The sequence below is a fragment of the Pseudonaja textilis genome, chromosome 2 (genome assembly GCF_049901715.1).
Source record: "Pseudonaja textilis isolate UNSWEBS1 chromosome 2, rPseTex1.2, whole genome shotgun sequence".
NCBI classification, from domain to species: Eukaryota; Metazoa; Chordata; class Lepidosauria; order Squamata; family Elapidae; genus Pseudonaja; species Pseudonaja textilis.
Window position 1 is genome coordinate 61,725 of NC_141991.1, and position 27,338 is coordinate 89,062.

At 54.3% G+C, this 27,338-nt stretch overlaps 1 protein-coding gene across 1 annotated transcript in view; it reads right to left on the reverse strand.

Annotated features, from left to right (window-relative positions):
- The window catches only part of COL11A2 (collagen type XI alpha 2 chain), a 59,209-nt gene that overhangs the window by 12,961 nt on the left and 18,910 nt on the right, over window positions 1-27,338 (reverse strand). The window contains 37 exon segments of the mRNA XM_087922946.1: window positions 101-154; window positions 257-364; window positions 530-637; window positions 1,757-1,810; window positions 4,803-4,892; window positions 5,159-5,266; window positions 5,380-5,433; window positions 6,217-6,220; window positions 7,139-7,188; window positions 7,274-7,330; window positions 8,606-8,650; window positions 9,107-9,160; window positions 9,385-9,429; window positions 11,052-11,105; window positions 11,296-11,349; window positions 11,438-11,545; window positions 11,649-11,702; window positions 13,384-13,428; window positions 13,779-13,832; window positions 14,968-15,012; window positions 15,298-15,351; window positions 15,472-15,516; window positions 16,228-16,281; window positions 17,040-17,084; window positions 17,183-17,236; window positions 17,432-17,476; window positions 17,723-17,776; window positions 19,232-19,285; window positions 19,635-19,688; window positions 19,828-19,881; window positions 21,579-21,632; window positions 21,799-21,855; window positions 22,346-22,435; window positions 22,603-22,677; window positions 23,386-23,448; window positions 24,578-24,619; window positions 26,112-26,171. Of these exon segments, the coding sequence (XP_087779072.1) occupies window positions 101-154; window positions 257-364; window positions 530-637; window positions 1,757-1,810; window positions 4,803-4,892; window positions 5,159-5,266; window positions 5,380-5,433; window positions 6,217-6,220; window positions 7,139-7,188; window positions 7,274-7,330; window positions 8,606-8,650; window positions 9,107-9,160; window positions 9,385-9,429; window positions 11,052-11,105; window positions 11,296-11,349; window positions 11,438-11,545; window positions 11,649-11,702; window positions 13,384-13,428; window positions 13,779-13,832; window positions 14,968-15,012; window positions 15,298-15,351; window positions 15,472-15,516; window positions 16,228-16,281; window positions 17,040-17,084; window positions 17,183-17,236; window positions 17,432-17,476; window positions 17,723-17,776; window positions 19,232-19,285; window positions 19,635-19,688; window positions 19,828-19,881; window positions 21,579-21,632; window positions 21,799-21,855; window positions 22,346-22,435; window positions 22,603-22,677; window positions 23,386-23,448; window positions 24,578-24,619; window positions 26,112-26,171 (2,199 nt within the window).

Below are 27,338 nucleotides of genomic sequence, written 5' to 3' on the forward strand. Positions count from 1 at the left end.
GAGGAAGAGAAGCTTATCAGCTGCACAACAAGCGGAGTCGCAGCTGCAGACCCCGGCTCCCTCTGCCCCGCTGCGATTCCAGCGCAGGGGCTCAGCTTACCTGCTCGCCTTTGCTACCTTTGGGCCCTTTGCGACCCGGGTCCCCCACTTCTCCCTGCAGAGACAGACAGAGAGGAGGAAGGCTTGGTCCAGGGAATTGGGGGAAGGGGGCCAGGACAGGGATGCGCCCACCTGGGTCAACCCACCAACCACTCACCTTATCACCATCCTCACCCGGGCCACCATGTGGTCCCGCAGGGCCGGGCAGCCCAATGGGACCCTGGGCACCATCACGGCCAGCAGGGCCAAGGGGCCCTTTTTCACCCTGGGGGGGGAGGAGAAGAGAGAAACTGAGGCTGAGAGGATGGAGTGCCCCGCTCTGCTAGCCCACTGCTCCTCGTCCCCTTCCTCTTCACGCATAGGCCCCACCCCGCTTCCTCATGTCTTCTTCCCATCTCCCCACCACCAGAAGGCATCTGCCTCCACTCACCGGCACGCCCTTTTCTCCAGCCGGTCCAGGTGGCCCCTGGGGGCCGGGTCTGCCCGGGGGCCCGATGGGGCCTCCTGATCCTGAGGGACCCTTCTCACCAGGAGATCCCTGGAAAAAGGAAAGAGGTGGTCAGCCCCAGCCCGGACATGATGAGCACAAATGCAGATTTTTTCATGCTGATCCTATCTCTCACTCCGAAGCCCATCGTCCCCAGCCAGCGAAGGAGGATGAAAGCAGTCAGGGGGACAGTGGGGACCAAAGGCTTGGAAATCTTCTCCTGGGAGGGTTCAAGACGTGTGTGTGGGGGGGGAAATCTCCCTATTTCCTTTGGGCCTGTCACGCCCCCGTTGGATTCTGACTCTGAGGAAGAGGAGGAACAGCCGACAGGGAGTGGAAGTGTGGCTCCGGAGGTTGTGGAGGAAACTGGAGTAAGGCAGAGGGGTGGCTGGGCAGTCAGAGGAAGACCCAGGCCCATCCCCTCTTCATCCTAGGGCACGCAAGGAGGAGAGGATAAGGGAAAAACGTAAATGGTGTGGTCTGCGGGGGAGGAAAGGGCCCCGATCCCCTTCATGGGCTGCAGCTGTGAGGACTGTTTATAAGGACAAACTGCGCATGGCAAAGTTGCTGGAAGCAAAGCGTGAAAATACGTCTAGTTTGTCGGTTCTTATCTCAGTTCTGGCGTCCTTCCCAGTGTGTGTATTTCAATATCCGTGGACGTCTTCAAGCCCTTATCCTGCCTGGTCTCCTTAATTGCTTCAGTGTGCTTTGCGTTGCTGTTTTTTTATCTATTTATCATTGATATGTATTTTGAGCCTGAACGGCATTTCTTCCTTTTCACAACTGTTTGTGGGGGAGTTTTTTTTTTTTCTCCAGTCAATGATAATCGGACCTTTGAAGCCAGAAATTAAAGGCACTTCACCTGTTTTTATGACTTGGTTGTTTTTGTATCCTATCTTGGGTCAACACAGGGTCCATTGTGTGTGTGGGGGGCTGAGGCTGGATCCCTCCCTCCTTCCCACCACAGTCCCTTGGCCTTGGGGGAAGTGGGGGGGGGTAGAGGGGGGGCGGTCTGCAAAGAAGCTGCCCAGCGCAGGTACAAGAAGGATCTGGAGATTTGCAATGTTGGATTGTATCCCGGAGGTCAAACCACAGATCGCGATCCAGTAAGAGGGACCTGGCTGCCGGATCCCTCTGTGGCCGAAAGGGAGGGGCCCCTGAAATACTCACCGCTGGTCCTGGGGGGCCGGCAGGTCCCTCGTTGCCTTTCAGTCCAGGGCCACCCTGCTCAGGAAGAGAAGAGGCTGAGTTGGCCCACCTGCCTTCGATGGCTCTCTCCCAGATGAAGGATGGGGGGGGCAGACCAAAATCCCCCCCCCGAGTCCTCAAGACCTCCTCTCTTCCACGGATGGGGGCTCTAAGAGGGGCCCCTGAGCCAATTGCTGATAGGCCCCAACTCAGAAGAGAGTGCCCTTTTGAGCACCACCCAGACAGATGGGTAGCTGTTGACCCCAACTGAAGCCGGCCATATGGCGGATCTGGATTTTGGCTCTCCAGGAGGAGGGGTCAGCAGGACACCCTTCCCCGCCAAAGGCCCCCCTGCTGGTCGCTGGCCTTGTGGGAAAAGGGTCCCTCCAGGGGTGGGATTCTACAGGTTCGCCCCTATTCGCTAGAACCAGTTGTTAACCTTCTAAGCAGTTCGGAGAACCGGTTGTTAGAAGAAATTACAGGGCTAATCCTGTAAGGAAGGCAGGAAGGAAACATTCTGGGGTTGCTTACAGAAACTGCCTCTCCGTTAACCCTTATTACATTCTTGGCAGGACTAGACTTCCTGTCTCAGGAACTTCTCTGGAGTTTTTTTCCCCCTCCTTTGCTGGTCCTTTGCTTGTGTGGAGTGAGCATTCAAAGTTACAATGGCACTGATAAAAGTGACTTATGACTGTTTTTCACCCTTACGACTGTTGCAGCATCCCCACAGTCACGAGAGGCCAGGCGAGGAGAGACGTGCCTCAATGTGAGTGATGTTGAGTTGGCCATGCCCAGCCAGTCACATGACCACCAAGCCACGCCCACCAACTTAGCCACGCCCATAGAACCGGTTGTTAAAAAAAATTGAATCCCACCCCTGGGGGTCCTCTTCCCCTCAGCCCCCCCCTTTATTGCCTGCAAGCCCTCCCTCTGCCCCACTGCCTGGGGGAGGAGGGGGCCCTGGAGCCCAACCAGGTTGAGGGGGAGAAGGGAGAGGAAGGAGGGGGGGGCTTTGCGGGGGTCAGACCTGAGAAATGGGGGGCAGAGAGAGATTCCTTCTTCCCACACCCTCTTAATCCAACAGTACGCCGTGGCGTACTGATGAAACCTCCAGCTCAGTAGCAGTATAGCCCTGAGCTACTTGGATGCCGGGAGGCTCTCTCTCTCTCTCTCTCTCTCTCAGCTTGGACCAGGGGCTCAACTAGATGGTCTCTAAAGGGCCTCCAGCTCTGCAAATGCAGGGTCCGAGTCCATCGCTGACGTCTCAGAGAGGGCCTTTTAGCTGGGAAAGCAGCTCAACTACCTCTGTTTTCCAGACAGCCCTGGTAACATTTCCAGGGGGGCCAAGGACCCCTTTAGACCTGAGTGGGATGGTCAGAGGTGCCTCCCTCCTCTCTCCCCCTGCCCAGCCATGTCTGGTCATGCCAGACCCATCCCCTTCTAGGAATTGTCTGGCTCTCCCTGGGGGGGTCCCTCTTGGCCCCAGGGATACCCAAAGGGGAAGAGAGGGGCAGAAGGGATAAGAGGAAAGAAAGAAAGAGAGAGAGAGAGAGAGAGAGAGAGAGAGAGAGAGAGAGAGAAAGAAAGAAAGAAAGAAAGAAAGAAAGAAAGAAAGAAAGAAAGAAAGAAAGAAAGAAAGAAAGAAAGAAAGAAGAAAAAGAGAAAGAGAAAGGAAGGAAGGAAGGAAGGGAGAGGGAGAGAGAGAAAGAGAGAGGGGGAGGAAAGAAGGAGACAGAAGGAGAGAGGAAAGAGGGTTGAAACAAAAGAAAGGACAAAGAAAGAAAGAAAGAAAGAGAGAAAGAAAGAGAGAAAGAAAGAAAGAAAAAAGAAAAAGAAAGAAAAAAGAAAGAAAGAGAGAGAAAGAAAGAAAGAGAAAGAAAGAAAAAAGAAAAAGAGAGAAAGAAAGAAAGAAAGAAAGAGAGAGAGAGAAAGAGAGAGGGGGAGGAAAGAAGGAGACAGAAGGAGAGAGGAAAGGGAAAGAGGGATGTAACAAAAGAAAGGAAAAAGAAAGAAAAAAGAGAGAAGAAAGAAAAAAGAGAGAAGAGAAAAAGAACAAAAGAAAGAAAGAAAAAGACAAAGAGAAAAAGGAGAGAAAGAAGAAAGAAAACAAGTGAAGGAAGGAAGGAAAAGAAAGAAAGAAAAGAGAGAAATAGAGGAAAGGAAAAGAGGGATGAAACAAAGAAAGAAAAGAAAGAAAAAACAAAGAAAGAAAGAAAGAAAGAAGAAAGAAAAAAGAAGAAAAAGGAAGAACAAAAGAAAGAAAGGGAGAGAAAGACAAGAAAGGAAGGAAGGCAAAGAAAAGAAGGAAGGAAGGAAGGAAGGAAGGAAGGAAGGAAGGAAGGAAGGAAAGAAAGAAAGAAAGAAAGAAAGAAAGAAAGAAAGAAAGAAAGAAAGAAAGAAAGAAAAAGAGAAAGAGAGAGGGGGCAGAAAGAAGGAGAGAGAAAGAGAGGAAAGGGAAAGAGGGATGGAACAAAAGAAAGGAAAAAGAAAGAAAAAAGAGAGAAGAAAGAAAAAAGAGAGAAGAGAAAAAGAACAAGAGAAAGAAAGAAAAGACAAAGAGAGAAAGGAGAGAAAGAAGAAAGAAAACAAGAAGGAAGGAAGGAAGGAAAAGAAGAAAGAAAGAAAGAAAGAAAGAAAGAAAGAAAGAAAGAAATAGAGGAAAGGGAAAGAGGGATGAAACAAAGAAAGAAAAGAAAGAAAAAACAAAGAAAGAAAGAAGAAAGAGAGAAGAAAGAAAAAAGAGAAAAAGGAAGAACAAAAGAAAGAAAGGGAGAGAAAGACAAGGAAAGAAAGGAGAGAAAGAAACCAAAGGAAGGAAGGAAGGAAGGAAAAGAAAGGAAGGAAGGAAAAGAAAGGAAGGAAGGAAGGAAGGAAAAGAAAGGAAGAAAGGAAGGAAGGAAGAAAGGAAGGAAGGAAGGAAAAGAAAGAGAGCGAGAGAGTCTCTGTAGGGACTTCCTCTTCCTGCTCCCTCCCCCGATGGAGACCCCCCCCAACAACCGTCCCCTGCGGAGGGAGGCCAGGGACCTACAGCCGTGCCGGGAAGGCCTCGCTCTCCGGGGAAGCCCCGCAAGCCTGGGGGTCCGTCCTTTCCGGGGCTTCCGCTGGTTCCTGGGTCGCCCTGAAAGACACACCGGAATGTCACAAGGTTCCCCGCCCTCCCGGGACCCCAGCTTCTCCCCCTCCCCCGATCTTCTGCACAGCCAAACCTCCCCTCACAGGAGGGCCCCGTGGATGAGGGACAGCAGCCACAAAAAAGGGGGGGAGAGGGGATTCCCATGCGTGGAGCCCCCTGGGGACCACCCTCTGCGGGGGCCACGGCAAAGGAGGGGAGTGAGGATGGAGGGGTGACAAGAAGCATCTGGCCGGCCGGCCACCATGTGTTACCTTGGTCCCTTCCTTCCCGGGGGGCCCTGGCAGGCCTTGTTCTCCCGGAGGCCCTGGGGGCCCCGAGTGGCCCCTCTCCCCCATCTGGCCCGTTTCCCCTGCAGACCCCTGTTGGAAAAAGCAGCAGGGATTGGAGAGAGTTTGAAGGGATCTTTCCCCTCCCTTCCCCTCCCTCCCTCCCTCCCTCCCACCCCTGTCCCCTTTCCGGGAGCATCCGTTACCTGTGGCCCCACGACGCCGGGCCCGCCTGGGGAGCCCGCCTTGCCTTGCAGCCCCTGGAAGACAGAAGAGGAGAGAGTGGCGGGGGAGCATGGTGGGTGGGGGCAGTGAAAACCCCCTTCCTCCCCCCCTTAACTGGGCCCAACCAGGGCTGAGCCTCTTCAAAGACTGGTTGGCAGTGTTTGACCCGGGCCTAGACTGGAATTTGCACCCGGAACCCTCTCAAAGCCACACCAGAGTCTTCCCTGCTAGTCTCCAAACCCAGGAGTAGATTGGGGGTGGGCATGGGGAAGAAGAGGTCCCTTGAGCATGTGCCGAGTGCACTGAACCGTTCTGAATACAGACCTCTTGCTAGTAATTTATTAGATGGATTGGCTGGTTCGATCTACATCAGGGGTCTCCAACCGTGGCCCCTTTAAGACCGGGGGGACTTCAACTCCCAGAATGCCTCAGCCAGCAGAGCTAGTCTCCAAAGCCAGGAGGAATTCTGGGAGTTGAAGTCCTCCAGCCTTAAAGGGGCCCAGGTTGGGGACCCCTGATATAGATCAAACGAGCCAATCAATGTAATAAATTACAACAAGAGGCCTGTATTCAGAACTCAGCACGTGCTCAAGGGACCTCTTCTTTCCCATGCCCCTGGTTTTGGAGACTAGCTTTGTTGGCTGAGGAACTCTGGGAGTTGAAGTCCACCAGTCTTCGAGGGGCCCGGGGTGGAGACCCCTGATTCTAGCTCACACTTCCATCCTGCACAGCTGAAGGTGGCTTGTTTAATGCTCCCACATCCTAGCCCCTCTCCCCCCAAAAATCCAACCCTGTGAGGCGGGCTTGAGTTCACAAACAGTCCTAAATAAAACCTCCAGGAAATTGGCTTTGAAAAAAACACACGCACAACGATTGCATCAATCTCAAACGTTGGATGCTGGAGGAAAAGAACCATTTTGATTCAGACATCAATATCAATCTAAAAAGTCAATCTCAGGCACGGATGGGATTGTCGAGTTGTCATTGCAGGAAGGTTCCCATCTCGGATGGCAAAACCTCAGATAAAAGAATGTTTCCAAGCAAATACAACTCAGGTAAACAAAGTCACTAATCTAAAGGAGGATTAGAGAGACGAAGTAAACGTATGTTAGACTTTAACTAGAGATAATTCATTGTATGGATTGCTGTGCTAAACAGTAACCAAAGTTAAGCAGTAGCCAAAGTCAAACAGCGATGGAGGATAACTAAAAATGTGTATAAATGCAAGACTAGACTCCAATAAAGTTCATCATGATTCAGTTGTTCGTGATGAAACAACTCGACTGCCTCGTCATTACAACATGGGATTCAGCCAGTTCGGACCGGTTTGAATGAACCGGTAGTGCCGGCGATGGGTTGGCCCTGTCCACCCACCCCTGCAGTAGTCTGTCCTATATTTCCTTTGTTTGAAGCCCGGCTGATCGACGCGGCCAAGTGGATTGCCATGCCTCCACTCTTTTAGTCACCGGGACTGAAGATAAGCTACGTTTTAGAGCTGATTTTAAATGCACTGTGCACGTGCGCACCAAAGCGGTTGTTATACCGGTTGATTCCCACCACTGATCTCAGGCTTTCCAAATTTAAAATAAAGACTGATTTTTATTTTTATTTTAGGAAAAAGGCAGAGTGGAAATTGAAATTCTGAAATGTTGAGGGAGGGGGCAGGGTTTGGGAGAGGCTCCTGGCCCCCCATCGTCCCATGGGGGGGAAAGCAGCTGCCTGGGGACCTTCGCTCACCACTTCTCGCGCTGTCCTGGGTGGCCGGGCATCCCATCTTTGCCAGCGGGGCCCTGTGGACAAAGAAAGGGGACAGAGTCAGTGGTGTGTGGGGGAGAGAGTGTGGGGGAAGGACAGAGGAGATGAGGGGTTTGTGACTTACCGGGGGCCTTTTGGTCCGGGGAATCCATTCGGCCCCTGAGTTCCTGGTTGCCCCTGCAGGAGGAGGAAGAGGAGGAGAGACCCCTATTAGGGGTCATGCCCGGGTGCCTATTGTGGTTTGCAGGCAGCAGGTGTGGACGGCTGAGATCTCGGAGAGCGAGGACTCAGATGAAGGGCCCGAGTGTGAGGCAGGGATGGGGCCAGGACTATCGGAGAGTGGGGTGCTGCCTTCGGAGATTGTGGAGGCTGGCAGCAGTGACGAAAAGGACCCTGAGGAGCCTGTGCCCAGTGCACATGCGCACAGGGCCACTCGAAGGAAAGAGTAGCTGCAGCAGCACGGACCACTCGGGAGTAAGGCTGCAAAGTAATGGCCCCTCCCTTAAGAGATAAAAGCCAGCTGAGAAACCGGAGCTCTTTGCAGGAAGCAAAGAAGTTCTTGCACTCAAGCCTTGTGGATGTTCGGACTCTCTTAGTTTGTGTTTGGAGTCTCTTTCTGTTTGAAATATTTCTTAGCGACTTTATCTCGTGTTCTTGGCAGCCTTGTACCACCTTGGCAAGGCTCCTTCTTATCAGAGACAATGAGTTTGAAACAGCCTTTTAACCGGGAAAGAACGGAATTTGTAACGAATCATTAAAAGGTTTTGCTGTTACTTCTGTTGTGGTGTTGGTTTCATTGGAACTAGGTTGGGGTCAGGACAGTGCCCGCCACAAAGCTAGACCCAAATTGGAAGTCAGAACCTCCAGACGGAGCTCAGCAGCCCTGGCTTGGAAAGGATTATGGTCTCTGGGGCTCTTGAACCCACTCAGCCTCTTCCAGACAGACCCCCTCCCCAATCCTCCTCCAGCCCAGAGCCCCCCACCATGGTGGAGCATGGAGGGCCAGGGGAGCTATCTTTTCACCAGGTGTTTTACGGCCAGGTGTCCATGTCAGAGTATTAATGAACTGAAACAGAGCATAGTAACAGCCAATGAATAGGCATCGCAACTAAGTCAGCCAATGAGGACTGCTTGGAAACTGAAACTGGAAGGAGCCTAGGCGTGACTCTATATATTAAGCTCTGAAGCTGCAGCTTTGTTTGCAACTCTGAATCGAAACCGAAACTGGTCTCTGTTCTGAGTTCTGAAACTGCGGCCTGTGGCTTTGCTTGTGCTGCGTGGGAAGAATCTGCTATTGGTATTGTACATTTTATTCGTATTATGATGTACATAAACAAGTAAATGAATCCTGCTGAATCAGTCATCTGGGTGGGCTTCCTGGATTTGAATTTCTGCTGCAAAATCTAACCGTCCCGTCTCCTGGACCCGCCCAAATCAGGAGCCTTGGCTTACCCGTTCGCCTGGGGGACCCGGGGGACCTTCGCCACCAGAGGTGCCCTGGGGGGGAAGAAGAGAGACAGGTGAGGAGGCAGGGCAGGGACGCCTGTGCCCACAGTCCACCCACCAGACGCCCGAGCTTCTCGGCATCGCCGTAAGAGAGAACCACATGGGAGGATTTGCACCCATCACTAAGCGTGAAAACCGTCCCTCTCCTTGCACCAAGGCTGAGTGGTGTGGTGGAAGGAAGAAACGGCCTGTCCGTGCAGAAGAAATCCGGATGTTGCGGTTTCCACGTGCGGAGAATGGTTTGGGCAAATGTGCCGGTTTCACATACACAAATACACGAGCCGGACGCGCAATCGACTTCCTTTCTCCTCCAGATTTTTCTTTCGCATTTCCAAAAAAAATCGATCGCTTTCCTCTCCCTCCTTCCCTCCCGCTCTCCCTTTCAACGTGGAACCTCCCGATTCAGGAGCAGTCTACCTCCAAGTCTCCCATCATCATCGGGCTCACCTTGGCTCCCAATTTCCCAGTGGCTCCTCGTGGCCCTCGCTGCCCTCTGGGGCCCTGAAAGACAGAGAGCATGCGTCCATCCAGGGGCCACAGCCCTGCACCCCCAGGGCCATCCCACCCCACCACCACCCTTCAGAGCCCCCCGGCAGGAGACAAATGCCGCCAGAATGTCCACCTGTCATCCGCACTAGGCGCCGGAAGGGAAAGGGGTAGGGAAGAGGGGGAACAATCCCCTGGCGGATCCCTCCCCCCCAAAAAAACGTATCCCTGTCACTCACAGAGGGTCCTCGTTCACCTCGTGGTCCCATTTTCCCAGCGAGGCCCTGCGCGGGGAGGAACAAAGGCCAGTCTGAGAAGCAGCCCCCTCCCCAGAATACCCACACACACACACCTTGCGCCCGACCGTCCCAGGAGGGGCTATTCCGGGGGCCACAAACTGATATCCTGAACATGGAAGGAACCCCAGCTCCACTAACACAAATGGAAGCCTTCCTCCCAGATGCCGCACAAGGGCCGCCCTCTCTTGCACCAGAAAGGACCCTGAGCAGAGTTCTTAGGGAAAGCGTCCAAGAGAGACTTTGCAGGTGGTTTCTTTGACATCGACTTTAGTGAAAGAAAGAGAAAAAGAGAGAGAGGGAGAGAGAAAGGAAGGAAGGAAGAGAGAAAGAGAGAAAGAAGGAAAAAGGGTAAAGAAAGAACAAAAGAAAGAAAAAAGAAAGGATAAAGAAAGAAAGAAGGAAGAGAAAGAAAGAAGGAAAGAGAAAGAGAAGCAGAAGAAAGAGAAAGAAGGAAAAAGAGAGAAAGAAAGAACAAAATAAAGGAGAAAGGAGAAAGAAAGAGAAAGGAGAAAGAAAAAGAGAACGAACAAAATAAAGAAAAAAGAAAGGAAAACGAAAGAAAGAGAAAGGATAAAAAGAAAGGGAGAAACAAAGAAAGAAAGAAAGAAAGACAAAGAGAGAAAGAATGAACAAAATAAAGAAAAAGAAGAAAGAAGAAAGAAGGAAGGAAGAGAAAGAAAGAAGAAAGAGAAAGAGAAGCAGAAAGAAGAGAAAGAAAGAAAAAGAGAGAAAGAAAGAACAAAATAAAGAAAGGAGAAAGGAGAAAGAAAGAGAAAGAAAGAAAGAGAAAGGATAAAGAGAAGAGAAAGAACAAACAAAACAAAGAAAAAAGAAAGGAGAACGAAAGAAAGAGAAAGGATAAAGAGAAAGGGAGAAAGAAAGAAAGAAAGAAAGAAAGAAAGACAAAGAGAGAAAGAATGAACAAAATAAAGAAAAAGAAAGAAGGAAGGAAGGAAGAGAAAAAAAGAAGGAAAGAGAAGAGAAGCAGAAGAAAGAGAAAGAAAGAAAAAAGAGAAAGAAAAAAATAAAGAAAAGAAAGAAAGAGAAAGAAAGATAAGAAAAAGAAAGAGAAGGAGAACAGAACAAAACAAAAGAAAAAGAAAGGAGAAAGAGGATGAAAGAAAGAGAAAGGATAAAGAGAAAGGGAGAAAGAAAGAAAGAAAGAAAGAAAGAAAGAAAGACAGACAGACAGACAGACAAAGAGAAAGAATGAACAAAATAAAGAAAAAAGAAACGAGAAAGAAAGATGGATGGAAGGAAGGAAGGAAGGAAGGAAGGAAGGAAGGAAGGAAGGAAGGAAGGAAGGAAGGAAGGAAAGGAGAAAAAGGCCAAGCCTTTGTAGGGTCAAAAGACAGGGTTCAACACAAACACACCTCAGCTGGAACTGCAACCAACAACAGACACACTATGCAGAAGAAGTTGATAAAAGGGAAGCTGGCACCCTTTTGGGGGAGGCGGGTTTGAGGGATTCCTGGGCTGGGGGACCCTCTGCACCCTACCTGCTTCCGTGCAGGTGCTCAGGCCCTCCTCTTGGCTCCATTGAGGGCCCTTCCGGGTCTCTGTGTGGCCTCAGGAGCCCCCCCAAAAAAGAAGGGGGTGCTACTTACCCGAAGCCCCTTCTCTCCGTTCAACCCAGGAAAACCAGGGAAACCCTGTGATCCCTGGGGAGGAAAAGAGGACGGCGGGGTCAGAAAGGAGGGGGGGGCGCCATTGGGGGACCAGCCCCCTCCTCCAACTCACTCCGCTGCTTTGACCCCCCCAATGGGGAGCCCCAGATTTCCCTCCTGCCCCCCCCCCGGACTCTTCTCCCACCCACGGGCCCAGAGCCCCGCTCGCTCCACTCCGACTCACCTTCAGGCCTTGTCGGCCGGGATATCCGGGGAGTCCCGGCACCCCAAGTTTGCCCTGCCAGAAGGGGAAGAAAAGGTCAGCCGAGGTGGAGGAGGTCCACTTCCAAAGCCCCCTCCCCTCCCCCCCCGATCCCATTACCCACCTTCTCGCCCGGGAGTCCAGAAGGGCCAAGTTCGCCAGGGGGCCCCGTCCGTCCCTTCGGGCCTTCGGGTCCGTCTTCCCCACGGGATCCCGGGACCCCCAATTCTCCCTGTGAAGAGAAGGCGGGGGGTTGTCCAAGGGGCCCGGCCAGCCAGCCCACATCCACATCCACCCCCCCTCCCCCCAAACCCTCCACCTGTGGTAGGACTTACCCTGTCGCCTTTCGGCCCCACGTCCCCCTTGATGCCCGGGAAACCTTCTTCGCCCTATAAGGAGAAAAGAAGGGAGGGTAGCGTTCCGCAAGCGGGGAGGGGAAAGGAAAAGTGGGACCAGGGCTGGGATTCTACCAGTTTGCACCTATTCGCTAGAACCGGTTGTTAACCTTCTAAGCAGTTCGGAGAACCGGTTGTTAGAAGGAATTACAGGGCTAATCCTGTAAGGAAGGCAGGAAGGAAACATTCTGGGGTTGCTTACAGAAACTGCCTCTCCATTAACCCTTATTACACTCTCAGCAGGACTACACTTCCTGTCTCAGGAATTTCTCTGGAGTTTCCCCCCCCCCCCCTCCTTTGCTGGTCCTTTGCTTGTGTGGAATGGACCCTTCCAAGTTACAACGGCGCTGAAAAAATGGACTTATGACCGTTTTTCACCCTTACGACTGTTGCAGCATCCCCACAGTCACGAGAGGCCAGGCGAGGAAAGGCGTGCCTCGATGTGAGCGATGTTGAGTTGGCCACGCCCAGCCAGTCACATGACCCCCCAAGCCACGCCCACCAACTTAGCCACGCCCACCAAACCGGTTGTTAAAAAAAATTCGAATCCCACCCCCCCGGACTCATCCTATATTATTATTTGCATTTCCTGAGTGAAATGTCTTAATTTCAATCTCATCCATAGGTGATATTTCAGCAGGTTCTGACCGGTTCTGGAGAACCGGTAGCAGAAATTTCGAGTAGTTTGGAGAACCGGCAAATACCACCTCTGACTGGCCCCGCCCCCATCTATTCTCCGCCTCCCGAGTCCCAGGTGATTGGCTGGGTCTTCTTTGGTTGTCATGCACGGGAGAAAGGAGCTGGAAAGCAGGTTATGCGTGGGGAGGGAATGGGATTTTACGGTATCCTTCCCCTGCCGTGCCCACCAAGCCACACCTACCAAGCCACATCACGCCCACCAAGCCACGCCCACAGAACTGGCAGTAAAACAATTTGAATCCCCACCACTAGGGGGGATCCCAAAACACCCACATTGGCACCCCCGAACCCCAACCTGCCACCGGAGATAGAATCGCATAGCAAAAGGAAATACTTAGGGAGGGGGCTTCAAATCAGCCCCCCCCAATTACATTCAGAGACTCTGATGGGGGGGGTTGGTGGAGGGGAAGAGCTCAGAGTTGGGGTGCCCCAGCTGTTCTCCAGGGGGGGGTCATCAAGGTGATTCACAGGAGGGTCACTTCAGAGCAAGAGGTGGAATGGCGCACCCCCCACACGAAAGTACTGGGACCCCCCAAAGATCTACCTTCCCTGAGGGTGACGGGGTACCCTAAGAAGGGGGCGGGTATGTAAAAGAGGGGAGGCCCCACTGGAACCCCCAAATGTCTCCCACAGCATCAGGTCCATCAGCCACAACTGCAGGAAAACAGAGTCTGGGGCAAGCGGGGAGAGCTGGATGACCTCAAGCAACCCTGGCTGCGTGTGGGGGGGTGGGGTTTGCAGTTAGTCCCTTATCAAATCTGAAGGGGGACCTGGCTGGGGCCATTTTGGAGGCTTCAGGGTTGCCCCAGTGTGAAGAAGGGGCAGGGAAGGGACAGCATAGTTAGACTGAGGGGGAGTTTGTAGTCAAAGCAAAATAATTTCTTGTGGGAACCAAGGTCATTCCAACAAGTGGCTGGAGAGAGGTGGGTTGTGGGGAGGGGTGGGGCAGAGCCTTAAGCAAAAGGGAAGCTCTCACCTTCTCGCCCTTTTGCCCTTTCAAGCCACGGACGCCGTCGGTACCCTGGAAAAGGAACGTGGAATCATCGACACGGGTCAGACTACAAGCCCCATGCTTCTGAGCAGTGACCTCAGGACAAGGGAAGAAGTTCTCCCCGAGTACCCGAACAATATGCCACACTGGGTGTGCAGAGAGGGGCCTGTTTTCTGGGTTGGGGGGTGGAAGATGGGCTCCGGAGCCTTGGGCTCCCCTTTCTCTCTCCGGAGCTCTCCCTCCGCAAGTTCTCAGGAGTTCAGCCCCTCCTCAAGGGGGGGGGAGACTCAGCATGACCCCCCCTTCCCACCCTGCTCCTCTCCTGAGTCCCCCCCCACCAGCTCCTGGGGAGGCGGAGGGGGGTTACAGCACACACTCACCTTTCCTCCGCGAGGGCCCGGATAGCCCACCAAGCCTTGGGGGCCAGAGGGGCCCTGCAAAGGAAGGAAGAGAGAGGCAGGATCAGGCCCCATAACAAGGCTCCTCCCCATCTCACTCTCCCCCCTCTCAAAAAAAATTATGCCTCCCCTCTCTCTTTCCTTGCAATCCCTCCCCACCTGCCCCCCAAAGAAACCTGCCCTGTCCTGCCTGGACTTAGTGGAACTCTGGGGTTGTTGCAGGTCTGCCCCCTGCTGGAGAATTGAGGAGGCAAATGGCTGCTTCTCCCCCCACCCCCACCCCTGGTGGCTGAAAGGGGGAACTGCACCTCCAAAAAGGGCCCCACGGAAAAAGCCCAACCAAAGAAGAGTCTGGGGCTCCTAATCCAGTGGTGGTATTGCTAACGGTTTGGACCGGTTTGACCGAACTGGTAGCAAAAACAACGACAATGACAAAACACCTTATTGGTACGGCAGAACCGGTTCCTCCGACGACCCGCCGAGAGGATAAAAGACGCGAGAAGCGCCCGTGGGTGGGTGGGACGGTTGCTCATCCTCTCAGCGGATTGCCGTGTTGGGGGCTTGAACGTGCGCGCGCAATCGCCCGCCAAAGCGGTAGCAACCAAGACAGGAACTCACTACTGCGCTAATCGTCTCCGTCCCCACCTAGCGGGGCTTTCTCAGCTGCCCCCGCCCCCCGCAGTTATATGATGCATGGCACCCAGGGCCACCCGTTGAGATGGGCAGCTATGCAAATCAATCAATCAATCAATCAATCAATCAATCAATCAATCAAAAAGGAACAAATGCTCAAGAGAACAAGGGGCCTCTTACAGCCTTTCAATGCTCCCAGGCAGGGAGACCCTCCCTCCCCCCTCCCCCCTCCCCAACCCCTTCCTCCTCTTCCACTCTAAGCTCGAAGACCCCCTCCCCCCCAAAGGCCCCTCCCCTCCTGCTACTTCCCCTCCCTCCCTCCCTCCCCCAGGCAGGCTGCACGGGAGGCTCCCCTGCCTGGCACCGCACGCCAGGACGGTGCCCTTGGCAGCTGTGGAGCTGCCCTTTTCATGCCCCGCCATTCACCCCCAGGGGTTACCCTTCCCCCCCCCCAAAGCCCCCCCAAAGCCCCCCCGCCCGAGGGGAGCTTGGAGAGGCTCAGCGGAGGCATCCACAGAGGCCGTGCCCGTCCACTCACCGGGTTGCCTTTGGTGCCGGAAGCTCCCTCTTTGCCCGGGTGACCCTGTAGGGAGAGGAGGGCAAGGGGGGGTGTCAGAGGGTCCCCCCAAAATCTCAGGGAAGCCCCGACTTGGGGAGGGGGCAGAGGCCACCGTGGGGTTTCAGACAACTGGCTCCTTATGGGGGGGGTCTGCCAAGACATTCCGGGCAGGGCGGCTCTTCCCTACGGTGGCCCTTCACCCCCCGTTACTTCTTCCCCGCCACTTTTCGGGGCACAGACTCGGGAGGGTGGGAGGTTGCTCCCCTCCCCGCAAGGCCAAAGGTGGGGGTGACAGTGGGGGGCACTCACCGGGGGTCCATCGGAGCCGGGCATCCCAGGAAGGCCGGGTTTCCCTTGGGGTCCCTGCAAAAGAAGGGGGGGAGACCCCGTCGGATCCAGTAAAGGCAGGAAGCCCTTCCCCGGCCCTGGGCTCTGGGAATAGAGAGCCCCCCTCCCCTCCCCCGCCCAGCGATCCCCTCTCACCTTTCCCCCAGGGGGTCCCATGGCTCCTTGCGGTCCTGGAAGACCCTGGAAGCAGAGGCGGGAAAAAAAAGGGGTGTGTGTGAGGGGCTTCCTGGTGCAGAGGGTGAGGACTGGGGGGGGCGGAGCCAAGTTCCAGTCCTCCCGCCTTGCGGAAACAGGGTCCCCTTCCTTCCCGCCCCCGGCCCTACACCCGGAGGGACGGCCTCGCCGTTTCCGGCGAGCCCGACTAACGGAGAGGAACCAGAAACCAAACCGGGAATCGGGGTTCACCCCGACGGCAGAAAAGCGGTTGTCGTGTCCTGCCCCTCAACCTGCCTACCTCGCGGGGCTGTGGTTCGGGAGGCAAACCTGGAGGGGGAACCTAGCAAACCAGCCCACCCCACCCACACCCCCTCTCCCCGGACCGCCCTGGTGGGGAGAGGAGTTGGGGTTACCCCTCGCCCCTCCCCCATGTTCTTCTAGGCAAGTGGGGGAGGGGGGCAGGTATTTTGAGGGCTAATGAAGGGCCCTGGTGGTGGTGGGGGTTTTTTTGGGGGGGGTGGCAGGGAACCTGCTTCCCTGCAGAGGCCTTTGATCGATGCCCCGGGGGGGGGGCGGCGGTGGCAGGGGGGTGTCTCAGGGAAGGCTGCAGAGCTACCAAGAGCTCCGCCGAAACTCCCTCATCAAATGCAGTCTACCTTAAGGCACAGACAGCTGGGAAGCCACGAAGCCCAGGACCCACCCGCTCCGCTCGTTCTCCACCCACCTTGGACTTACCTGAGTCCCAGGTGTCCCCTGCTGACCGGGGGGGCCTGGTTCCCCTTGCGGTCCCTGGTTCAGACAAACGGGGGAGAGAGGTCAGATCAAGGCAGAGCCCGTGGGGGGGGCTTCTTGGAAGCCCCCCCAGATACCTGGTGGTGTCCCTCCCTTCCATTTCACCTTCCCAAATCGGTCCCCTGAGGTAACTGGAGATCATCCAGCCCAACCCCTTCTCCCAAGAAGCCCCCCCTAGATATTTCCCCAGCAGCCTCAATGAAGTGGGTTCCTTGGTGTGTGTTTGGGTGGGAGGGGACATTTGGGATCTCCTGGTGGTGTCCCTCCCTTCCATTTCACCTTCCCAAATCGGTCCCCTGAGGTAACTGGAGATCATCCAGCCCAACCCCTTCTCACTACTCCTGCCCTATGTCCTTTGGCCGGTCTAATCGCTGTCTGCGAACGTGCAAAGAGCCCCCTCTCCTCGGTGTCATTCCTAACCCTAACCCTGACACCCCCCGCTCCCCATGCCAGTCCTGGACTCCAGCTCCCATCGTCCTTGGCAGCCCCTATGGCACTACAACTGCCTTCACCACCAAACCGCCGCAAAGGGCCCAGTTGGAGCATTACGGGCCCTGCCCTCTCCGGCTGCAGGCGTGGGAAGGGGCTGCATCTTCTTTTGGGGAGAGGGGCTTTTGGGGACCACCCAGGACCTGCTTCCTCTGAGCTCCAACCCCCTTGAGGCTGGTGGTCGAAGGCACTCTGTGCATGCTCAGAAGGTCTTCCACATGCCCTGGCCGGCCCTCCTAAACCCGCACGGCCACCGCTCCACTTACCAGACCCCCCTTCGGTCCGTGGGGGCCGTCCACGCCACGCACGCCCTGCCGAGGGAGAGAGAGAGAGGCCAGGGTCAGGGGTCAGGGGTCAGGGGTCAGCAGCATGGTTGGGGGCACGGCGGTCCCTCCTCCCCAACACTTACCTGGGGCCCTGGGATGCCCGGGGGCCCTTTGGGGCCAAGCAACCCTCTCGGTCCCTGCGAAGGAAAGGCAGGATGGGCGGGTGGAGGCTTTGGGGGGGCTGACCGTGCCCCCCCAATCGTTGCCTCTGGGGAACCCCAAAGAACCCAGGTGTGTGTGGGGGGGTCTTTAAACGCCCCCTCTCCAGGCAAACCCCCGGAGAGACCACGACCGGCTGCCTCCTCCCCTCCCACGTCGGGGACGCTACACACCGTTTCTCCTGGGAGTCCGCGGGGACCGATCTCTCCATCGTCTCCCTGCGGTGGGTGGGAAGGGGGGAGAAGAGAAGAGCGTCTGCAAGGGGGGAGATCGGCTTCCATTTTTTTAAAATCTCCCCCTCCCCCCCCTTGTTTCTGTTCATGGAGGCAGGTGGAACCCCCTCCCCCCTTGAGGACCACCCCCGGGTCTGCCTGAAAGCTCAAAAGTGGCTAGTCCTCAAGGTGGGGGGCGTTTTCTTTAGCACTCCCTCCCGCTCCTCCCTCCGCTCCCCTCACGGGCCTTACCTGCTCGCCGTCTTCACCGGGGGGTCCAGGGACACCTTGTGCTCCGGGATCCCCCTGCCGAGGACGGAAACAGCACAGTGACGGGTCCGCCAAGGTGGGAGGGCCTCAGGCAATGTGCCCCCCGACCCACCCTCCTCCCGCCAACCCTCCTCCCCAGTCATTTATTTTTAGTTATTTATTTGATTTGTCAGTCGCTTACAAGATAACAGGTATAAGTATATACATAGTTATGAATACATGAAATGGGTGCATGTAAGAAATTTACACGGCGCAGGACGGGGTGAGTGCGGAGGGCCGGGCCGGGACCTGCCCCGTCCCCTCCCAGCTGTGGCGTCTTCTCTCCCTGCTCCCCTGGCCACGGAGTTGGGGGGGGGGACGGTTTTGGGGAGCTTCCTGCCAAATGGGAAATGCCTTATATGGGGTTTGCACCCCGGCTTGGAGGGCTGAGCTGCCCCCCTTTTTATTTTTTTCCTGCATGGAATAAATACCAGAAAGTGATATATTTTTTTTTCCTGCAGCGCACCAATATTTTCCTGCAGTGCGCCACCTGGAGGTTGTGCGCCGCCATTGCAGGCTCCTCAGAGGCTGCCTGTCGGCTTGGTGGGGTTTTTTAATTTTATTTATTTACTTTTGTCAATTGTCAATCTCTTACAAGAGAATAGGTATAAGTAAAAAACATAGTTATGAATACATGGATGCATATAAGAAAAATCAAAGAAACAATAGGACAGGGATGGTAGGCACATTGGTGCGCTTATGCACACCCCCTACGGACCTCTTAAGAAAGGCGTGAGGTCAATAGTAGACAGTCTAAGGTTAAAGTTTTTGGGGTTTGGGGAAGAAACCACAGAGTCAGGTAGAGTATTCCAGATATTGACCACTCTGTTGATAAAGTCGTATTTCCTGCTATCAAGTTTGCTGTGGTTAACCTTGAGTTTGTATCTATTGTGTGCTCTTGTGTTGTTATGGTTGAAGCTGAACTATTCATTGACAGGTAGGACATTGCAATGTATGATTTTATATACTATACTTAGATCGGACCGAAGGTGGCGTAGTTGTAGGTTTTCTAGGTCTAGAATTTCAAGTCTGGTGGCATAAGGTATTCTACAACGAGTAGAGGAGTGGAGAACTCTTCTTGTGAAATATTCCTGGACTTTCTCAACTGTGTTAATATCAGATATCTAATGTGGGTTCCAGACTGATGAGCTGTATTCGAGTGTTGGTCTAGCAAATGTTTTGTATGCTCTAGTTAGTAGTGCGATATTACCAGAGGAAAAGCTATGCAGGATTAGGTTAACAATTCTTAATGCCTTTTGGGCTATGTAGTTACAGTGGGCTCTAGCACTTTGGTCATTAGAGATGAGTATTCCAAGGTCCTTGACGGAGTTTGGATCATCAACAAGGTCTTGACTATTGAGCTTGTATTTTATTTTCTGATTTTTTTTTTGCCAAGATGTAAGACAGAGCATTTATTAGTTGAGATTTGAAGTTGCCATTTGATTGACTCACCCGGTATCCTTTGTCCCCCGGGAGGCCGGGCAGCCCGTCGAAACCCCGGTCGCCCTGCAGGAGGAGAGCGTGAGAAAAGTAGGGGGAAAGCCAGCAGATGTGGGGCTCAGAGGCCCCAGGGACCCCCAAGGGGGACACACACAAAGAGACACACCCCAGATGCCCCACTGTGTGGGGCATGGGGGGAGGATCCCCACCATTCTGCATCGGGGCAGGGCCACCGAGTACGGGGAGGGGTCCCCCAAGGGAAGCCCCCACCCACCCACAGATGGCAGTGAGGAGGGGTGGGAAGGCCAGAGTGCTTGGCTGCAAGGCCAGCACTGTCTTTGTGCAGAAGATGGGGACCGGGGGAGCTGGGTTCAAGTCCTACTCCCCCCCACCCTTGTGGAAGCGGAGCCCTTACCTTGAGGCCGGATTCCCCAGGCATCCCCCGTGCGCCATCTGCACCAGCCCTGCCCTGGAGACACACAGAGGGGGGGTCAGAAGGAAGGGGGGGTCCTCCCCTTCCACTACGCAACTCCCCCTCCTCCCTGTTATGTCGTGATTGTTAACAAATTTTGTTCCCCTTAAGCAAAACAACAAAAAGGTGGACTTACACGACGGCCGGGCTTCCCTGGGGGGCCACTCAGTCCCTGTTGTCCCTGGGGCCCCTGGAGAGGGAAAGAGAGAGAGTCCAGGATTTAGTGGCGCAAAAAATAGGGTGAGCTACTGGGGGGCTGGCAAAGCCATCTAACCCAGGGGGTCGCCAACCTTTTGGACCTCAGGGACCACCAAACTCATAATTTTAAATCCCAGGGACCACTAACCGGTTCTACGGGTGTGGCCTAATTTGTGGGTGTGGCTTGGTGGCCATGTGACTGGCTGGGCATGGCTTGTATGTAAATATTTTAAGTATTTATATAAATATTGAATTTTTTTATTTAAAAAAAGAGCAACTTTTACCCAAAAGCAGGCAAAGCGGGCAGGCAGATTGAGTTGCTCCCAGAATCATTCAGTGATCTATTTATCTGCCATCGGCTAGCTCAGTTTGTCACATAAAAATTGCTTGCAAGCAAACTCACAAAATTAACTCACACCATGTATGTAAATATTGAATTTTTATATATATATAAAAAAGAGCAACTTATACCCAAAATCAGGCAAAGCAGGCAGGCAGATTGAGTTGCTCACAGAATCACAGATTCATTCAGTGATCTATCTATCTGCCATCGGCTAGCTCAGTCTGTCCCATAAAATTTGCTTGAAAGCAAACTCACTAAATTTGCTAGCAAGTGAACTCACAAAATTAACTCACACCATGTACGTAAATATTGAATTTATATATGTATGTATGTATGTATGTATTTTTGTATGTATGTATGTATGTAAAAGAGCAACTTACACCCAAAATCAGGCAAAGCAGGCAGGCAGATTGAGTTGCTCACAGAATCACAGATTCATTCAGTGATCTATCTATCTGCCATCGGCTAGCTCAGTCTGTCACATAAAATTTGCTTGCAAGCAAACTCACAAAATTAGCTCACACCATGTATGTAAATATTAATTTTTTTTATAAAAATAGAGCAACTTTTACCCCGAAGCAGGCAAGCAGATTGAGTTGCTCCCAGAATCGTTCAGTGATCTATCTATCTGCCATCGGCTAGCTCAGTCTCTCAAATTTGCCTGCCACGAGTTTGCACTGAATAATAGAAGCTTCAGTCCTAAGGGAGGTTTGGCTGTGCTTAAAAGCAGAGGCGAAGATCTAAAGACTAGCTAGAAAGAATCATTCAGTGATCTATCTATCTGCCATCGGCTAGCTCAGTCTGTCCCATAAAATTTGATTGCCCTGAGTCTGCACTGAATAACAGGACCTTCAGTCCTAAGGGAGGTTCGGCTGTGCTTAAAAGCAGAGCCAAAGATCTAAAGACTAGCTAGAAAGCAAGAAATCCAACCGTTTCCTGCTTCCTAGCTAATCTAAATCTCCCAGCACAGCAGAACAGCTGATGGTCCAAAAAATAGCAATTTAGCGGGCAAGTTTGCCGGGTAAGGAGTGAGTGGGCGGGGAGGGTTCCCGGGGCCATGTGGGCGTCACAGCCTGTGTTTCTGCGCAGCCTGGATTAATTGCTTTTTTTGGGGGGGCTTCTCTGGGGGTGAGATTTCTCTGCGGCCCACCAAAATTTTCTCACGGCCCACCAGTTGGCGACCGCTGATCTAGCCCCCCACTTCCAGGAGCTGAACCAGAATGGGGGGGGCCGCATTGACAGCTGCACAGGGGCCCTAACAGAGTGGGGAGCAGAACACGATTGGTTGCTCCAGAGACCAAGGGGGCGTGGGGGGGGGATGCGACCCATAAGTCAACCCAACTTACCTGGGGGCCAAAATCTCCGGCTTCCCCCTTCACGCCGGGGCTTCCAGCTTGGCCCTAGGAGAGAGGAAGCATGAGGGTGGTGGTGGCAGGCGGGCCCCTGGGTAGGGAAGGGCCCAACCCAGCAAGCAGCCTTCGCCAGCCAGGGGCCCTCCAGAGGCCAAAACGCCGAAAGGACCCCAAAGGCCCCTGTCCCCATATCCAGCCCCCCCATCACACTTACCACGGCTCCTGGGTGGCCGGTGTAGCCCATCGGTCCTGGGGGGCCACGCAAGGCCAGCTGTGGCAAGGAAGGAAAGGGGTCACCCCAAGCAGAGACCCCTCCCCAGAGACCCTGGAGCATCAGGCATTGGGCTTGAAGGGGGGGGCGCTTCTGTCACCCCATCCCCTTCACACAACACCGTTAACTAGGTTCCTTGCACAACCCACCAATCCAGGTTAGTTCGAACCTTGGCTGGTTTCGGGCTTCCCTGTCTGATCCCCCCCTCCAAAAGACAAGAAAAAAGGGGGTTGCCCACTTCCCCCAGGTACAACACCTGGCTGGCCAGAGACCCCACAGATCCTCTCGGCTGCTCACCCATCCTCCAGAAAAGGGGAGCCCGGCTGTGTTTACATCGGGTGGGGCATCCAGAGGCTCAAAAGCGGGGCCCCAGATCGTGGGGGTTCCCCAATAACAGATACTTGTTTTGCTGTCCCGAATTCTTCTGGTTCCCGTCTCCCCCTCCCAGCCCCTACCCCAAAAAGGCAGGAAGGAGGCCGGCTGGACTCACCCGGGCCTGCTGCAGGAACGCCTGGGCCTGGGCCTCCTGGGCCATCGCGACGGGCCCCTTCTGGCCCCCCGCGGGGCTCCCAAAACGGAACTGCGGTCAGGAGGGGAGAGAATCAAGCGAGTCTCGCAGGAGGAGAGACCCAAAAGGGCCAACAGCTGCTTCCTCCCGGATTCAGGGACAGAACCGGGGGGCCCCGCCGGACACCCCTAACCCTCCCGGCATGTCCCAGCTCCAGCCACCAGATTTTCCTGACTCACCGGAAGCATCATGGAGGTTCCAGGGGGGCCCGGACGTCCGTCGGATCCCGGGAATCCGGCCCGTCCAGGGGGACCCTGCGAAGGAGGCAAGAGAAGCTTCCGGAACATGCAAACACACAGCATCCCCTTCCCCCACACCTCCGGGCCCAACTTCGCTCCGATCCCTGGCCGTGACCCATGGGGGAAAGAGTCCTCCTTGAGCAGGAGTGTCAATTCTAGCCTTCCTTCGGCAACACAGAGCCCTCCGTGTTAGCCGGACTACAACTCCCATCATCCCCCCTGAAGCCTGGAATTCAGCACCGCTGGAAGTCAGCCGGGGGGGGGATGTCGGGGAGCAGGCAGCTCTTCACCCATACAGAAAAGTCCTCAGGCTCCTTCCAGGTGACCTACTCGCGGGGGGGAGGGAAGCCCCATACAACCTTATTGAATTACTGGACTGGGAAAAGGCTGCCTTGGTCCATGCGCAGAGCGCTGCCTTCCCCTCTGACTCGGGAACGATTGGCGTTGCAGCAGCGGGGGTGCGATTCAACCAGCGTAACAGCCGGTTCGGTGAGCGCGTGCTTCGCCCAAACTGATAAAAATCCCACCGCTGCATTGCAGTGATGCCAAGAGACGGAATCAGGGAGGCCTGGTGAGCCGCGGCAGGAGAACTCTGCACGTGCTCCGGAGCAGCAGAGGCACCTGCCCAGCAGAACATGCACAGGCCCCCAGCCCATCCTGACTCCCTGCCTGCCCCTTTCGAGAGACCCTCCCCTCCCCCAACAGAGAGGCTGCCCCACTCACCCGCTCTCCGGGGTCGCCGGGAGGTCCGGGCGTCCCCTGGGCACCGGGCGGCCCGCTCATGCCCTGCAGAGGAGAAGGCATCTCTTCAGCCATTTCTATTCTGACTGGGCTTCTCCCATCAGCACAAGGCCGAACCCTCCTCCCGATAAACCCCTTTTATTGGATTTACAACAAATTTCCTCTCCAGCAAAGTCCTGGCCAACGGTCTTTCACGAGATAATTCCCAATTACAGACCTTTATCAGGCTTGGAGAATTGCCAGGCCGACGTCTTTCAGACGCCGCACTACTTGGTAAGCGTGCCGGAGTGAACTAATTGTCTCCTGCAAAGCCCCGCTCCCCCTTCGCTCCTCTTTTATACTCTAGGGCAGGGGTCCCCAACCACCGGGCCGCGGACCGGTACCGGTCCGTGGAACATTTTTTACCGGGCCGCCGGTTTGCTGGGTGCCGCCATCTTGTTTTGATGAGAAAGTGCTTCCGGGTGAGCTTTTCCGGTTGGAAAGCGGCGTTTGGGTCCTGAAGGAATCCTCGCGCCTTAGTTTCATCGAAGGGGGTAGGCGGCTTCGAACGAAACTAAGGCGCAAGGATTCTTTTAGCACCCAAGGCAAGGCGAGCCGAGCGACCATCGCGAAGCCGTCGCGAAGCCGTCGCGAAGCCCATTGACACGGGTACAAAGGAGGAGTTGAAGGTGGCGGGGAGAAGCGGGGGACGGCTGGCTGGCTGGCCGGTCGCTCGGCTCGCCTTGCCTTGGTCGTGGGTCCTGATGCCGGTACCGGGCCGCGGATCATTTTGTGATGCCGGTACCGGGCCATGGCACAAAAAAGGTTGGGGGCCACTGCTCTAGGGGAGGGAGCCCTTCACCGTCCACCTCTGCCTTTACTCCCGAGTCGGCCCTTGTTCCTTAGCTGTTCCCTTCTTCTGGCAGCTCTGTGCATGCGCGCACTGGGAACAGGCTCCAGCTGTTCTTCTTCCCCACTGATTTCCTGATAAACGTCGGATGGCCCTGGCCCCATCTCTGCCTCTGACACAGAGCCCTCTTCAGAGCCTTCCAAAGACTCCAGGACCCATGTTCCCCCCCCCACGACCTCCTCACTGTCTGAGTCTGCTGGCAGCTTTGCTGACCACCGTCGGCCCACAACAGTCTCTGCCCCACCTGTGCCAGCCCGCCCAGCACCGGGCGCCAGCCGCTCTTACCCGGGGTCCTTCGGGGCCAGGGCGGCCCGGCACAATCATCCCCTATGGAAGAAAAAGGAGGTCAGGTGGGTGAAAAAAATGACACCCCCCCCTTGTTGTCCAGGAAGGTGGGCACAGGGAGCCAATTGCCAGAGGTTGGCATGGCTCAGGACAAAACAGGCCATTGGGGATGATTTAGAGTGGGCCCTGATCTCACCAGGAAGAGAGGGAGGGAAACCCAGAATTAGGGAGAGGGGCAGGAAGGGATGTTGATCTTGACCTTTGACCCCCCCCTGCAGTGACCGGGCACAATTAGACACTAACCTCTCCCCTCCCCGCATGGCTTGGACTTCATTTAGCAATGGTGGTATGCTCCCCGGTTTGGACCGGTTGGGCCGAACCGATAGTTAAAAACAGCTGAGAGGATAAAAGACCGAAAAGCGCCTGGGTGGGCGGAGGGTTTCTTAATCCTCTCAGCTGATTGGCTTGTCAGGGGTGCATGTATTAGGGGTGTGTGCATGCCTACACGTGCACACATGATCACCCACCGTACTGGTAGCAACTAAGATAGGTTCCCACTACCGTCATTCAGTACTGTCTTCCACAACATTGGGTGCTGGAAGATGGGTGGACTTCAACTCCCAGAATTCCCCAGTCATCTGGCTGGGGAATTCTGGGAGTTGAAGTCCACCCATCTTCCAGCACCCAACGTTGAGAAATATCAATTGTCAGAGGATTCCAGCAGTTACTCCAATGAGCCTCGAGCCACCCTCCCAAAACTAAAAATGATTTATTTGACGTTAACATTCTACGTCCGGCACTAACCTGGGCGCAGCCAACTCTGAGATACGTAATTCACTGTCACCCTCGATCCTGCTTTTCCCCCCCTCACCCCTCTGGGTGTATCATCCAATGAAAAAAAAAAACATCCAGAGCCCAGAGTCATCAATCATGTTCGCCAATTAGATTTTTACGGGGCAGAAACTTCGGTCATCTAATCAGTCTTTGAAGAAAATATGAACGGAATGTACTTTCGATTCCACACTGCCACCTGCTCGTCTTTCTGTTGTCAACTATAAAACGTGTATACAAAATGTTGTATGACTCGACATTGCTTTTGAGTGCACGGAAGCCAATTTGCTCGGTGTCTCCTGAGCGCAATCCCCCCCAAAACTCCCACCAGCCCAGCACTGGGATCGCCTGATGGCCGCTCATCCCGGCCCCCTAAAGCCCAGGATTTGCAGGATCTCCTTTCTCATCAGCCCCGGCTGCCATATGGGGGGGGCGGGTTGTCCAGACAACATCCAGACTGCTGGTCACTTTTGTCCCTCTCCCAGGTGTGTGTGTGTGGGGGGGGCTTTTGTGGGGAAGGGGGAGAAACTGGCCTTTCTGGGGTCACAAAACGGGACAGGGGAAAAAAAAGGGACAAAGCTGGAATTGTGGACGTGGAAGGGAGCGGAGCCAACGTTTCGGGACGTCCACCCCACAACCCCCTTCCTTCCCTCCCCTCCCCTCCACCCCACACACAAACAAACCGACAACCACAGAAACTTACAGGTTCAAAGACGGCCGCTTCCCCTTTCTCTCCCTTCAGGCCTCGGGCTCCGAGCACCGCCTGGGGGTTGCACACATGTAGCCACAAGAAGGAGATTGTCAGCATTGCGCTGGCTGTAGTAGCACGCGCACCCAAAGAGACAGCACCACCCAAACAGACAACACGCACGACGAATGCCAAGGCAATGCCCCTCCTTCTGCCACGGGCGAAGCCATCTCAGTGGCACAGGGAATGGGGTTTCAATCGTCAGAAGCTCAACTCCTGGGCAGGGAGGGTGGAGTAGATGGTCTCCAGGGCCCCTGCTAGCCCTTGCCTTCTAGGGTTCTTTATAAGGAGCAAGGTGTATGACCTCTGTCTTATTTAAACTTCCCGTTGAGGCTTATTTTAACCCCCCTTGGCTTTGGGGAAGCTGCCAAAATGGACTAGAATAACAGAGCTGGAAGGGACCTTGGAGGTCTTCTAGTCCAACCCCCTGCCTAGGCAGGAAGCCCTACACCCCTTCAGACAAAGGGTTATCCAACATCTGCTTAAAAGCTTCCAGTGTTGGAGTATTCACAACTTCTGGAGTCAAGTTGTTCCACTGTCCTGACTGCCGGAAAATTCCTCCGTAGTCCTAAATTGTTTTTCTCCTTGATGAGTTTCCACCCATTGCTTCTTGTCCTTCAGGGGCTTCGGAGAGTAGCTTGACTCCCTCTTCTTTGGGGCAGCCCCTGAAGTCCCTACGTTCACGGAGATAGCGAAAGGCAGCTGATAAAAGCTACGGGTCCCTGGAAAGGCCCTTTGAGCCAAGGGACTGGATTCAGTGGACAAGTCATTCACGACCAACGTGAGAATGGCAACCCGTTGGGCGTTCGGATGTAGAAAACTGGGAGGCAGTGAGTTCTAGTTCTGCCTTGGGCACCCAAGCCAGCTGGGAAACCTTGGGCCAGTCACTCCCTCGTGGCCCGAGGAAGGAGGCAATGTCAAAGCTCTTCTGGGGGATTAGGGAGGGGAAAGCTTGCCCCACAAAAAAACCCCGCAGGGGTTATAAAAGAAGGTTATGACATCATGCCAAGTGCCATCGGACATTTCCTGAGCCGTGGTTTGACATCCACTTCAACAAGGGCTCTTTTCTCTAAATATATCCCAGATTTTTCCAGTCGAGGCGGGAGCTCTGAATATTTAAGAACGATTCAGAACTTTTCAAGTACGTTAAAAGGGCCATCATGGTTGAAGGCAGCAAGGAAT